Genomic DNA, 14,688 nt, shown 5'->3' on the forward strand with positions numbered 1-14,688 from the left:
TGATGATGTATTTTTTGTTACTTAATGCTACAGACATTTAGGGGGCTGTCTCGCATCTTTGAATATTTCAAAAGAGGGAGTTGCTCAATGCATGAACTTTGTAGTAAATGTAGTTTTGATCATTTAAGTATGATTGATTAATCATTAATCATTTAATATGAGTAATTAGAAAAAATGTGGTGTACCATGGTGTGTTCCAATATGTAGTTTAGGTAATTTTAGTATGATCAGTTGCATGTGACATTGAACAGTTTGGCCATTACTGGGAAGTCTCCATTTTATAGCACAAGAAATGTAACATCCTGGGCCCTAATTTCATTGGGAGCATTGCACTGACCCACCTATGTTTGCACTTAGGATCTTGTTCTTGTAAATTAACTAAATTACCCTTTGTTTATTTGTTTTTTTAATTTTGCCTGTCTTCATCCCAGGGAGTTGGGGAGGGTACTATAGTATTGGCATTTTGGATTGGTTTTCTCTTCTTTCTTTATTCCATATTTGAAGATAACGTTCATAAAAATGACAAAATGATTTTTCCAAGTTATTGAACTAGCTTTAGTTCATGTTTTGTGTACAACTGAAATAACCCACCCCCCTCCACAGAGCCAACCTACTACGCTGTAGAAACAAACACGATATCAAGTGTCTTTCCTGTCATGGTAGAAACAAACACGATGTGGAGTGTCTTGCGTGTCATGGTAAAAAACAAACACGATACAAACTGTCTTACGTGTCGTTGGAACCGGCTCAAGAGCAAAGTACTCTGCCTCATTCTCCACCAGAACCGTCTCGTCGTTCATGGTACCAAATGACACAGCAGTGGGGGTCTGGGGACTACAGGGTTCTACTTGCACTTCCAAAGCATTTGGATCCACATCTGGAATCAGAATATCACCCAGTTATGTTGCAGTATCACACAGGGTCCCGAGGGGGCGACAGACTACTACAGGATGCAGAGGATTAAACACAAAACTGAACACGAAGGAGCATAAGAGTTATTGGACATAACATACAATAACAAACTGTTCCTTGCCAATATTGATGGAACCGAATATTGATATTCTACTGTTGTAAGAGACATGAGCTAAGTGTCGCATTATTTTGTATCTGTAACCCATACCCCTGGATGTGTACTCTGTCTGTCTCACTGGGACCTGAACCATTAGCATCTTAACCCCTTTCCAGCCTCCTTCCTGCTATCACCCTTTGACCTCTGTTCTCAATCCCCTACCCTCTCACAGCTGACCCTCCCCAACCCACTGTCTCCCCTTCCTGCCATTACCTGTAGGGTGTGGTCTCACCTCCCCCCCTGTATTCTACCTGACTGAATGGTATAAATGGTAACACATTGTACAGTCAGGTAGGCCATTCTCTGAACAACACGCTCAGAGGGTGTCTCCACGCTGAAATTAATTCCAGTAAACCCTGACTGCGTCTTCCGGTCAGTTTATGAAGTTTGGCATGCTCAGTACATTCTATCAATATATATGTATCTATATATCCACACACACATAAACAGACACACAAGCCCATATAGTACTTAGTTGAGGGAGTGTGTAATTAATGCATACCGTCTTGGTTGATGGCCGTTGGAGGTGGTGTCCTTGGGACCTTATGAGGTGAGCCAAAGATATCTGTGAATCCTTCATTACTCGCCTCGATCATAAAATCTGGACAAATTAAATAAAAGCAAAAACATCAAGACTTACTTTATAGTATTTTAGAGTATATTATAATCAAATCAATCTTCAATCAATCATTCAATTAATATACAACCTGCTGATCGGACCACATCCGGTCAAGAGTCGAGAGACATCTGTGGCCGGTCCTTACCTAGTAAAGTGTTCTCCAGCCCCTCGTCACCAAACCCATCGAACTCCGACCTCTCCCCTACAAGAGACAAGAGATTATGAGGCCATGGTTACCCACATTCACGCAAAAATACCTGCACTTAATTTCTAAAAATATTACATAGAAAAGTGGCCCATATCAATGGACACTGGATACCCCCTTGTACTCATCATTTTCATTGTTGGGATTTATTATTGTTTTGTTCATTCATAATCTGATATGTTAATTTTTAGGAGTTTAGGATATTAATTCATGATTACAATGAGTAAAATGAGTAAAGGCACACAGGCCCGGGGTTGGGGGGCACATGTGTCATTCAGTCGACCTTCACAGCCTGCAGTGCAGCCACGTTATCCTTTGCCCTATTTGTCGTAGCTCGTTTAGCAAGATCATTTTCAGGATGAGATAATATAATTCCCTCCTTTCGGTTTGTGGAAGCAACTTTGGATAAATCACCATAGCAACACATTAATTACCTCCAACCTGCTCCAGCGCAGGCTAATTTAAGTGAAGCTGGATAAGCTTGCCACACCCCCAGGAAAAGGAGAGATCCTTTTGACCAAGGAGTGATATTAGTTAAATTGGCGCTTCATAGTGAGAGAGTTCCTCGCAATCACCAATATCCGATATTTTATCATGATGAGTTCTTGTATGAGCGCTCCCGATTCAGCCGACAAGGAATAATATATTTACAAGACATTCTCGAGCCATTTATTGCAAACACCACAGCCGAACATTGACTGTCTTGCGCTTTTTTGCCAGTGGTACATTTTTGTAGTATCGGCGATGCGGAGATAAAGCACTCATAATTATATGACAGTGTTATAAGTACACCATAGCATTTCATTATTGTAAAAAAATGATTAAGGTGGACTCATGATAAGAATAGAGAGAAATACACACAATTTCTTTTCACTGCTTCAATTTATTGCATTTCTTATTAATACATTTACATTTAGTCATTTAACAGATGCTTTTATTCAAAGCGACTTAGAAGGAAATGTAAAACTACACTTAATAAGGGGGTGAGGGAATCCAACTAGCAACCTTGCAACTACTAACCGACAGCGCTACCTAATGTACCAGATCACACTTGCCATAATCTATAGATACCCCTGCATACACAGCTTCTTGTCTTGCTCTCGCAACGGTGGCGGCGTTGGATTTGACAATGATTATGGTCTTGTATTCCTCATAAGCATTCATTATCATCTTCTGCTCGCCAGCGGAGAAAAAAAGAGGCTCTTTCTTTGAGTTTAGAAGCCATTGTACCTTCAAAAAAAATCATGGTTTTGGTGATCAACCCTGCCCCCTTTTGAAGTAGGACAGGCACATGCACTTGCCCAGATAAGTTTAGTCTGGTTCAAATTAACTACATGGTAAAACTGGGATAAGCCGTGGACGACCCGATATATCCTGTTCTCAATCATCTCGGTAATTCAAACTGGCTAATAAGACAATTGATCGACTTAACTTAAGCCCTTACGACGAATGGGGCCCTGGTGTGCTAGCGTTTCTTTGTGTCTCTTTGTGCTTTTATTTGTGTTTCTGACACAGATTTGCAGGAAGGGACCCAATTGCAGACCAGATGCAGTTCAAGGTTTATTGACAAAAGTTTTAACGCAAAAGTCCAAAAGGCAAACACACGATTGGCAAAAACTACGATTCGTGACAGTTTTTTTGTGCTTGTGTTTCTCTATGTTCAGGTAAGCAAAAGTAGTCAACTGATGCATAAATGAAGCGACACACATGTATAATGAATGTGTAAGCGTAATCGACTATCGGTAATGGAAATACCGAGATTTAAATGGAGATTTGTATCAGATTTGCAAGTGAAATGAAACAGTGCTTCACTTGCACTTGCTAACAACAAGATCAATAGTGTAACCACCTGTATCCTCTCAGTGTCTCCAAGTTGTGTGTGTGCAGAATATTGTCACTGTGAGTGTGTTTTTATAGTGTAACGCAGCGGACATTTTATGTTTCATGCAAGTTCAAGAGTGAACGTGAATGTTTGAAGCATGCCTTTCAGTAGACAGCCATGTTATCCCGATGTGTTTGTGTTTTTGTATTTCCAGAACGAATGAGAAAGATTATTTTAAACGTATGCATGCCTGAAAGTGAACATATATCACTGAGCTGTGTATTTGAATTTCAAAACTCACAGCACAAATTACTGTTCCGTATCTTAAGCATAGAGAGAGTTCTGCTAACTTTGAATCGTTCCTACCTCAGATTATATTTATATTATATTGTATTATAATAAGTAAATATGTTTCTGGTCATACCACTTAAGTTTATATTTAAGGTAGATAGAAGGGAGGGGGAAAGGTAGTGGGGAATGCCCCAGGGTATAAAGCTACACCTGACCTTTGAAAAAGTGTCTGTGAGTTGTGTTGTGAAGTGTTGAGCACCTAAAGATCTGGCACTGAAGCTATCCATCATGAGAGGGAAATCCCCAAAATCTTCCCTGAGCGTTATCTCCTCCATGCGACTCTGGTTCAAGGAGATGTCAACTACATCCTTAAACATCCTGTAAATAGAGAAGAGTGTATTTACACAAACAACTGTAGATCACATTTTTAGTTATTGTTAAACTAGGTATTGTTTAACTTCTAAATTACAAGAACCCATGTGAGCTCATGTGAGCCCATGCGCTTAACCCCGTGTTAGGGGATTTCTCTAGACACTGCTAGTATCATGAACAATTGGCTTAGGCTTGCTGTAATAAATTAAGTTAAGGTCTGGTGTCTTTTAGAATGCTAGATGTGCAGAAAAGGGAGTTAGACTCTAAGTCGCCATGTAAATGAATGTCTTCTCCTTTATGAATATTACAATTTGATCATTCTGATTGGATTTGGCCCAGAGCCAGTAAGAAATGAACAGATAATATTGTAGGATAACTGAGGTCTATATAAAGGGGTTACACACTTTTGTATCATTAGAACGACTACGCGGGTCCTTCTCTTATTGTCTTGTCTGTGGCAATAAACTAAGCTTCCAGCTCTTTTCAATTATGCCTCTCAAGTCTTTTGATTCCGAAGTAAGACACCAGTACCTAGACTGGCCACTATATAATCTTGTCGACCTATCGAAGGGACCTGATCAAGAACAAAAGCCTTGGGGGGAGCTGTTCGCCACGTGGCTCTCGCTGGCCACAGCGCGCAAATTAATTAGGTAAGAAATGCATATTTTTTGCTGATTAGTGTGGCTAGGGAGAAGCTGGGTGGGGAACAGCGCTCTTCGGGTGACGTTCTCAGCCAAGAATCCTAATTAGTAAGAGGCTCATTGGAAAGAACTGGAGGTATTTTAGGAATTATATGTTTTATGTTTGTATGATGTGTATGTTTTTATAATAGGTTTTGGTATGGGCGAATGAGTGTAGCTCATCGTGGTAAAGGTAAGGGGAGAAGCGTGATGTGTTGATAGTGTTTAGGCCTCCACTTCGCAGTAGGAGTACAATGCTACATACATAGACGGTAGTGTTAGTCTAAGTTGGGATGACTTATATTTTTCTTTTATGATAATGTTTTGGTAAGGTTGTGGATGTGCAGATTGGAGAAGAGCTCTCTGCGAGTAAGAATGTGCAGGTTGGAGAAGAGCTCTCTGCGAGTAAGAATGTGCAGGTTGTAGAAGAGCTCCTTGCGACGTGAGAAAGTGAGTATGAGTCACGAGTGAATGATATAGCCAGTGGAAACATATGCGGATAATATAAAATGAGAGGATCTCTCCGTGGTATGTGCGAATTGGAGTCGGGATCTCTTCGCGAAATATAGTGTTGATATGTGTGATTTAAGCCTAGCCTATATAAAGTATACCGTTATGATCTCTTCGTTGAATAGTGTGGTATTTGTGTTACGTGTTTTTTCAAAGAATGACGATTCTGTGAAATATTGTAAATTGTGATGTTAATCATTTAAACTGAAAACAAGTTAAATACATTCAACACATAAGGTACAAAACACAAGGTTGCTGGGAGATAAGATTGATACATTTCCTTAAGCAACAGACATATAAACACCACACGCAGTTGTTCAGTTTTGAATTGTCAATATATCATATGAGAAATTGTCATTGAATATTCCTTTAAAGGTAATTTCGTGACTGGTAAAGAAAACATGTAAAAGACTTGTTGTAATACGTAGGCCTATATTACAGTAATTGTGAGAGAATTTGGGTATTTTGTCATACAGTTTGAAGGGGTATTTGAGAGGTGTTTTTTATTAGGGTCAAATACATAAGATAAAAGAATAAATTAGGAAGTTAAATTGATGATTTAAGTCAGAGGACTTGTATGATAGTATGTAGAACATTGTAGGATGTTGTGATTATTTCAAAATTGGTAGGAGAAATAGGGGAGTGGGAATAATTAATTGTATGTTAAGATTGTATGTGGAAAAACATTGTAATTAATGTTATTTGAAATGTTGTAGGTTGGCCTTCCTGCAATTCATTTTGGTTTCTTTAGAGTTAAGTATTAAGAAGTTAAAAAGTATAAGACTGTGGTTTTTGGGATTCACTTTTGTGCGTGCGTTGAGAGGTAGAGAGAGAGAGACAGAACTGTAGGGGAAAAAAGGTTGGGGCCATATCAATCATACTGACACATGAGTCTGTGAGAGAGAGAGAGGAGAGTAGCGCATAGCAGAAGCCGAGGAAGGAGGGGTTGATAAAGCCCACTTGTGCTAAGGAGCAGAGAAAGGAGGGGCTGGAAGAGAGTAAAATCATTGAGCGAGCTTTAAGCAAGACTTATTTCTCAAAGTACAGTAGTATAGTTTAAAGTATACGGTTGTAGTCAGAAAAGAGAGAGAGGAATAATTATTATACATAGATCTGTGGTAAAATTTGAATTCAAAGGATGGCTTTGGTAGATGCAGGACAAACTCCTTTGGAAGAGATAAGTAAATTGTATTAGTCGGAAGCAAGTATAAATGAGAAATTAGGCGTTAGCACTGCATTTTGGTCTCTGGCTGATGACACAATGATAGTGGGAGAGGATTATAGTCATATAACAAAGAAAGATCTGACAAAATTGAGACAAAAGATGAGCGCACCACCAGATAAGACTAGAGATAAGTTTGAGGAGAAATGGACAGAATCTAGTTGTCCTGTCATGTATCAAAGAAAACTGTGTCATTGACAAAGACTATGAGAAGTTTTGGAGTAAGATAGATGAAAGAATTGATTAGTAGATTTGTGATGGAAACAATAAAATAGGATTGCTCGAAGGCAGGCATAGGCAACTTGATTAAGGAAATTGTGAAGGAAGAGACAGTGATTTTTAATGCTTTAAGGCCAGGAAAAGTAGGATTAGGACAAAAGATATTTGATATAATGATAAGGCAATTAGGAAGTTTGTGGAGAATGCAGCGTGAGGTGTGGAGATGTCTGAATGTCGGGAACAGTCCAGAAAAGGGAACACTAAGTTAAAAACAGCATAAGTTAAAGTTAAGAGTATTGATGAGGATCTGTAAACAGAGGACAGATTTCCACAGCCAGATTTGTTAACACGAGTGCTGCCAAACAGCAGTGAAAGAGACAGCACACAGTCCATTAGGGAAAGGGTTGAGATAATTCAATAATAGAGTAAGGACAGAGGAGGCAGTAATTTAGAGAAGGGGAATAACCAGACATAGCAGAACAATGCTTTATAACAGAGCTGAGTAGGAATAAGTTCTGAGAGAAGTGTAGATAGAAAGGAAAAAATAAAAGTCTGCACACATATAAACTAGTATCAACTTTGGGGACATCAGGTTGTGGCTGGGCTGACCTCTATTACCCATTTTTGCAAGAAAGTGCTCCAATAGCTCGTCTGAAAAGAGAGATGGAAAGAAAACATCTTGCTTGGATCTATGCCTAAGATCTGAATTCAAAACTAACTGGACTTTGTGAAAGGGACAAAGAAAGCCTGTTCCAGTGTCTGCTCAACATCCCGAGAGCAAACCCCTCCCGAAGAGTTTTATGGCACCTCAGCCTATGAACAATCAAACTGGACACAGCCATCTCGACAGTGGCAGCAGCCCTCGGAGGAAAGGGCCTCATAGGAATAAGCAGAGGGAGAGGGGGTGAAGGGAGATGGCAGGTTAAAAGGACTCTGACATGACCACACATCTGACAAGGCTCAAGGACGCACCTGGATGTGGGTAGGACGGGGAAATGCTCAGCCATGAATTGGTGAAACCGGGGGTCTAGTTTCCCTGTACGGGGGTGTGTAGTAGGCCTATTAGAGGGACCTGGGGTATTCTACAGTTCCAGTATCAATTAAAATGAGTGGGAGGAAGTAAGGATGCCCATATTAATTTAAAATCATACTCCTATTAATTTGTTAGAGAAATATGTGTTTTTCCGTATGAGAATTCAAATTGAGTGTACCTAGGCTGGACTTTCTTTGACTAATCGGACACCACGCCTCACCATAGTTCTCCAAGCACTTCCCACACCGCAAAATGTAAACAAACCAAGCTGATAGAGAACTGTACTGCAGGTAACACTATGGTCCTTCAGACTCTTGTTACACCAACAAATATAGAGGTTTAGAGTAAATAATCCATATTGATAGTGAGTATAGCCATAATATGTCATATATAGATAGGGTTAATAAGGTACGAGTAGAGTATTGAAAGTTTCTCTTATCAGTATTCTTAGTTATACAGTTGGGTGGAGAGTGATAGAGAGAAGGGGATCCTCTGCACAGGCATCAGTGAAACGTAGAACTAGGCCATTGTGGATATGGAGTTATATGGCTTATGTTAATGAAGAGGAGGTTTGGAGGAGTTTAGGATGGCTGGCTTGAGACAAAGGAGGATGTCAGTGAGAACACATGTTCCAGTCAGGAGTCACAGTTCAGGGTGTTTATTGGGAGTTTCGGGAATATGAGTTGGACTGTATGGATACATTTTGCACATGTGTGTAGTAGGAAGGTTTGTGGATTGAAGGAAAGTGTATGTGTAAGGAAGGCTTGTGTGAAGGTGTGTGAGGAAGGTTAATATGTGTGGTTTATTGGTCAGATAGGCACACAGGATAAGTACATGCAGCAGTATTCAAGTTGCTGTGTCTATGGGTAATATGGAGGGATGTGGCTGTGAGTCTGTTAGGGAGCAGGGGAAATGAGAATCTTCCAAACAGTAAAGGTTCGAGTGAGGAATTGTGTTGGTTTTATGTTAACACTTAAAAGTATATTTTTAATATATGTGGTTTTAAGTGTCTTTTACAGGCTTGGCTGTAATATCTAAACTAAGTGTTTTTGGTTGAGGAGCAGAAATGGCATCAAGGGAAGGTATGCCACGGATAATTGTACTTTCAGTGTGTGATGGGGATGAGGAAGAAATGCCATGCCCTGTGAGATATTGGTTTACTAGTGATATATCTTGGTATAAGTAGGGTTGATGTAGTATGAGGATTGTGAACATCAATGTAAGCCTTTGGTTATTATTATATGACTAAGGGGGGTCAGCCTTTATATTTTTAATCAGCCATGTGGGCTTTGGTTGTTTGCCACACAGGATTCAATAATTACTTTGCAGTCAAACTTTGTATTTATAACTATACTGTGAATATGTGATGAAACTAGTTTATTGGATAAGACCATTGGACAAAAGGGGATGAATTGCGGGCATGATAAAATATGAATGTGCTATGATGGCCACATGGTAACTTCATACATGTTATTAGCCCTGTTGTTTTGTACGCACTTTGATTTTAAGTGCGTAAGGGGGGGTATACGAGAACATTTTGAATTTGGGGTTATGGTCACCCTATTTATGGGAGGTTTTGGGATTCAAATTTGTATAATGCTATGTTTGTAGCATCTTTAATCAGAGAAAAGGAGTACGGATAAAATGTTTGGGTAATATTTTAAAATGGAAGGTGTAATAGTATAGGTAGTTATGTACTACATAGATATGAAAAGGTATTGGAAACATGGATGGATTCATATGATGGATTGAGGAATGTCTAAGGACAGGACCAAAATTGAGAGAGGGTAAGTATATTTTTTAATATGTGATATTATTTAGTTTTAGCATAACAGCAATGCTTTTGGTTGAACAATAAGAAATGTATGGGAAGCATAGAATAAAAGTACTGCAAATCATCAATCATATTACACGTTTAGAGCATGTCTATAGGGCATGTAGAAATTATGCGTATCTGTCATTTCTAATTTTTGGAGATTATATATACACAGGTGGATGCATATGGACTGATCCAGTCAGGAGACTGGGTATAGGTGAAGATTGTAAACAAAAACAGCTTCCAGCCTATGGTGATATCAAGGTTCTACTGTGTAATATTGTACTAACTTTTTGTAGAATTTCAGGATCACAAGTTTGAGCAATAACCTCTAGGTTTTAGTAAAGATCCTGACCCCTGCACATGCTGACATCCAGAATGATGCCCCTCCTAAGATTCGGAACAAGGGGAAGGTAAAAGATGTAAAACTGGATGAGGGTAAGATCTCCAGAAAACGGAAAGCAGCAGATGGAGGTGGATCTGTGAGTATGAAGGCGTCTCCTAAGAAATGGAGAGGTGGTAATGAAGCAGAGAAAATCATCGCCAGAGGAATCAACCTTCGGTATAAGTGAGCAAAAGAAAGCTTGTTTGAATGCATGATATACATGGGAAATCAATCGCATAGAAATATGATTTTTCATTTTGAAAAGGGTGTTGCATACACATTGCGAGACCATTGTAAATTATACATATACAATTGGCCAGAAACTGATTTAGGGGAAATCCGTGATTACACTATAGAAGAATATTTCAATTACGAATGTTTTGATATGACTGATAAAATGCATGGTGGGGAGTATTTTTGGAGGAAATTGAAACAGAACTTGGACACTGGTTACCAGAGGTCCTTTTAACATTTCAGGTGAGAAATCTGTGTTCTACAGGCAAGCGTGGGAGTTACGAGGACTCGTTCCAATCAGATGTGAAGTGGGCAAAGGACATTTATGTCACTTGCAGTCAGAGCAATAGCTTCTCAATTTACCCAGATGACAGTGTTGGTTGATAAAAGTGAAAGCAGAGTGGGATTAACAATGTCTTATGGTAACGATGAAGCACTTGAAATGTTACAGGTCATGAGCAACGCATGAGAGTATGTATGGGTCAGGGAGGAAGCCCTGACTCCAACGGGGACCTGGAAAAAGATTCAACACACCTGCAGCCATATGTCATATACTGAAAGAACAAATTGCAGCAGTTTATTTACTGATGAGAAGAATGCAGTTACTTCAAGAGAATGGAATAATGTATGATGTAAACAAAGGGGGGTTTGATTATTTTTTAGAGGATTTTGTCCTCACACATATGTCAGGCCTCTCAAGGAACTATAACTCCTGGAGATGAATTTAAGCTTAATGCCAAAGTATAATGGGTAAAAATAAATTGAATATCTACATTGAAGTTAACTTTTATATTAAAATTGACTGCGTATTAATTTAGACAGAGTGCCTTAATAAAATAAATAAAATGTGCTTGTAGCTTTTTAGATAGAGCTGTATTTCTATACTTCTGTATTTTTTATTTTTCATATGACAGGCCATATAGGAATGTTCCATGGTCTGTGTGGTGTGAACTCTGCTAGGACTGCCCTAGAGAGATATTATTTGTGTGTGTGATGTTAAATACTGGAAGCTGGTAAAATGGCTATATTAACTGTTTAGATTCATGTGATGTTTAGGTTAAGGTTAACTATTGGCTTTGCGGTATAACTAAAACTGTGCTCATATGCTGTATAAAATAGTGATAAATGTTATGTTATGATATGAGCAAGAGCAAGGTGTGTCTTTATTGACAAAGGGGGGATTATGTAGATCACATTTTTAGTTATTGTTAAACTAGGTATTGTTTAACTTCTAAATTACAAGAACCCATGTGAGCTCATGTGAGCCCATGCGCTTAACCCCGTGTTAGGGGATTTCTCTAGACACTGCTAGTATCATGAACAATTGGCTTAGGCTTGCTGTAATAAATTAAGTTAAGGTCTGGTGTCTTTTAGAATGCTAGATGTGCAGAAAAGGGAGTTAGACTCTTAGTCGCCATGTAAATGAATGTCTTCTCCTTTATGAATATTACAATTTGATCATTCTGATTGGATTTGGCCCAGAGCCAGTAAGAAATGAACAGATAATATTGTAGGATAACTGAGGTCTATATAAAGGGGTTACACACTTTTGTATCATTAGAACGACTACGCGGGTCCTTCTCTTATTGTCTTGTCTGTGGCAATAAACTAAGCTTCCAGCTCTTTTCAATTATGCCTCTCAAGTCTTTTGATTCCGAAGTAAGACACCAGTACCTAGACTGGCCACTACACAACATTACAAAACATGCTAAATTAAACCTCAAAAGTCAGAACTAATCTACACAATGGTAACTAAAACTATATTCAGGAACATTAAAAAATATTCTTAACATAAGCCTGTATGGTGGTGCTACGTCAACATGTTGTTGACACTATACATAACAGATATACTTTATTGTTCACCAAAGAAGTATCTCAATTATTTACATTTTTTACAATAACATTGTACCATGTATCACAATCTACGGGACAAAGACTATATAGGATTAATTTACAGTGATCTGTACTTGGGGTAACGTACTTGGGGTCGGGCAGTTCAGAGTCAAAGTCGGTGAAGTCCTCTGGGAGTGTGATGGATTTAAACCGGGCCTCCTTCCCATCTTCCGGCAGGTCAAGCTGCCCTGAAGGGACAAGACAGCAAACAAAATCAGGAAACGATCAGGAAAAAGATAGAGGGAGCAAGGAGACTTTTATATTTGTATGGGGCTGTTGGCATACTGTATAAACACTTCCTTTTCCTTTATCCTCACTCAGGTTGACACAAATAGTTATTGTGTGCTAAGAGATGTCATGATGGTCATGTTTATCATTTTTTGGTTAGAGAAAATATCAACTAACATTCCCTGAGCACTTTTTGGCTGACGTCCTTTCGATAAGAATGTCTGAATAGGGAAGGGCGACATAGACCCAATATGTACCAGTGGGTGATTTTATTTCACCAGTACGGAGCAGGTGAACCGTCAAAATACCTTTGTTAGATCAAACTGGCAATGCTGTATTTAGTGAAAAAGTATTTGAATACCACAGGATTTGGGATTACCTGGACGAAAGGCCACTTTGATTTTTACCACAGCTTCACTGCAGTCCGCAAGAAGATACTTGGCTTTCCGTGAGTAAATTCGCACCACTCCAAGAAGCAGATGTCCTGATGTTCTCAAGCCAATCTTTATCTAGGGTCAGACCACACCTCCCATGAAACGTAAGGTATGATAGAACCAAAAGTAAAATCACTTAGTTTATATAACTACAAATAACATTACTACACAACAATGAGATCTGAATGATGTCACTTTTTATAGTTTACCTGAGGGCATATAATATCTTGGATGGCCATCACTAAATTACATTCAAACACATGAGCTTTGGTAATTTTCTTTTCCCAGTGACACGCTAACCAGATCCTGGCCAGAGGCCCACGGTTGGAGGTAAACAGTTGTGTGTAGAACTGCATGTTTAAAGTTGTTTGTTTCTCCAAGCTATCCTGTTCCACATCTGTCAAAGAGAAATTACATTAGTAATACACATGTTTCACTCCAACTGGATAGCGTGAAGACACATGTCATTCCTTGATATATGAGGGGATAGCCAACTCATTTCCCCTCACCTTATTTTGGGTGAGTGGTAACTTTATCTTAAAATATTGTAAACGCTGTCAATAGCAGTTAATTTGCTAATGTTAGCTAAGCTAACGACGATAAGTATAAATTAATGTAGCTATCAAGATAGCTAAATAACTTAATGGGGGAAAGTTATTGCTTTGTATGATTATGGTTTGTAAATAAACCGTTTACTCGCTTTTGTTTTTACCTAAGTCAATTAATTAGAGAAACTCTTGTACAGCGAGTTAATATAACGACAAGCAATAAAAGTACACAGCCAGTGTCGCGGGAAATTGTCTTAGCTAACGTTAGCAAGCTAGCTTAGATTAGCTCGAGCTCCAAAATCAAGCAAACAAACTAAAACTAAACCCATAATTAAGTTACAATTGCCGTAACAGGTTGTTTACGACCACACTCTCTCCTCCCCCTTGACAAACATGGAAATGCCCATATACATCTAAGTATAAGTATATGCCATCTATACTTTGGTAACGTTACACTTCTAACAACACTTCTAGGTCATAGTTTACCTGCAAACCAAATGACAAGCAGGAGCCTGCTCGCGCACCTGCCTTCCTTTTGAGTTGGTGAATCTGCGCATGTTGACAAATGGGGACACGAAAATGGGGTTCCCCAAAACTCGATTTTTGTTATTTGTGAAAAGAAAAACTAAAATAACACTTTTTAGTTTATTTTTTAAATAGATAACTTTAGGAGTAAGCTAATTCAGTACAATCAATTTATTTAACAGTGTTTTCAAAGACATGTGTATAAGCGTATGTTATCAATTTCCCCTCATCTCAACAATGCTTTGAAACTTCTGAATGTGAAATGTGTGCTGGACAGAAAAAAAGGATATTCATGCTCACTTTTTATCCGCGTATCCTGCGATGTTGACTTCACATTTCGGATACGCAGGTGAAAGTGCTCTCCATAGCAATAGATGGCGATAAGACTCTTTTGGTTTTCTTGTCAGGGTTGGCGGCAAAAAGAACAAGAACCAAAGCCCGTCTGTACCATAGACAGTGAAACATTGACTTACAGGCATTCTCGTCTATGGGGAAAAGTAAGTATATGTCGAGCATTCTAACAGTGGACATATGTCCCTTGAGTTGGACGAAAAAGCAGTCAACTCACGGTTGAATGCCTTAT

General features: G+C 38.9%; 1 protein-coding gene across 1 annotated transcript in view; it reads right to left on the reverse strand.

The window, feature by feature from the left end:
* The window catches only part of rad21l1 (RAD21 cohesin complex component like 1), a gene marked incomplete at both ends in the record, with an annotated part of 23,645 nt that extends 10,257 nt beyond the window's left edge, over positions 1 to 13,388 (reverse strand). Inside the window, 7 exons of the mRNA XM_080832391.1 lie at positions 731 to 877; positions 1,572 to 1,670; positions 1,834 to 1,890; positions 4,266 to 4,384; positions 12,459 to 12,558; positions 12,978 to 13,107; positions 13,242 to 13,388. Coding sequence (XP_080688517.1) covers positions 731 to 877; positions 1,572 to 1,670; positions 1,834 to 1,890; positions 4,266 to 4,384; positions 12,459 to 12,558; positions 12,978 to 13,107; positions 13,242 to 13,388 — 799 coding nt within the window. The remainder of the gene's footprint in view (positions 1 to 730; positions 878 to 1,571; positions 1,671 to 1,833; positions 1,891 to 4,265; positions 4,385 to 12,458; positions 12,559 to 12,977; positions 13,108 to 13,241) is intronic.
* Positions 13,389 to 14,688: the final 1,300 nt, after the last annotated feature.

Source organism: Sprattus sprattus (genome assembly GCF_963457725.1).
Source record: "Sprattus sprattus genome assembly, chromosome: 2".
Lineage (NCBI taxonomy): Eukaryota > Metazoa > Chordata > Actinopteri > Clupeiformes > Clupeidae > Sprattus > Sprattus sprattus.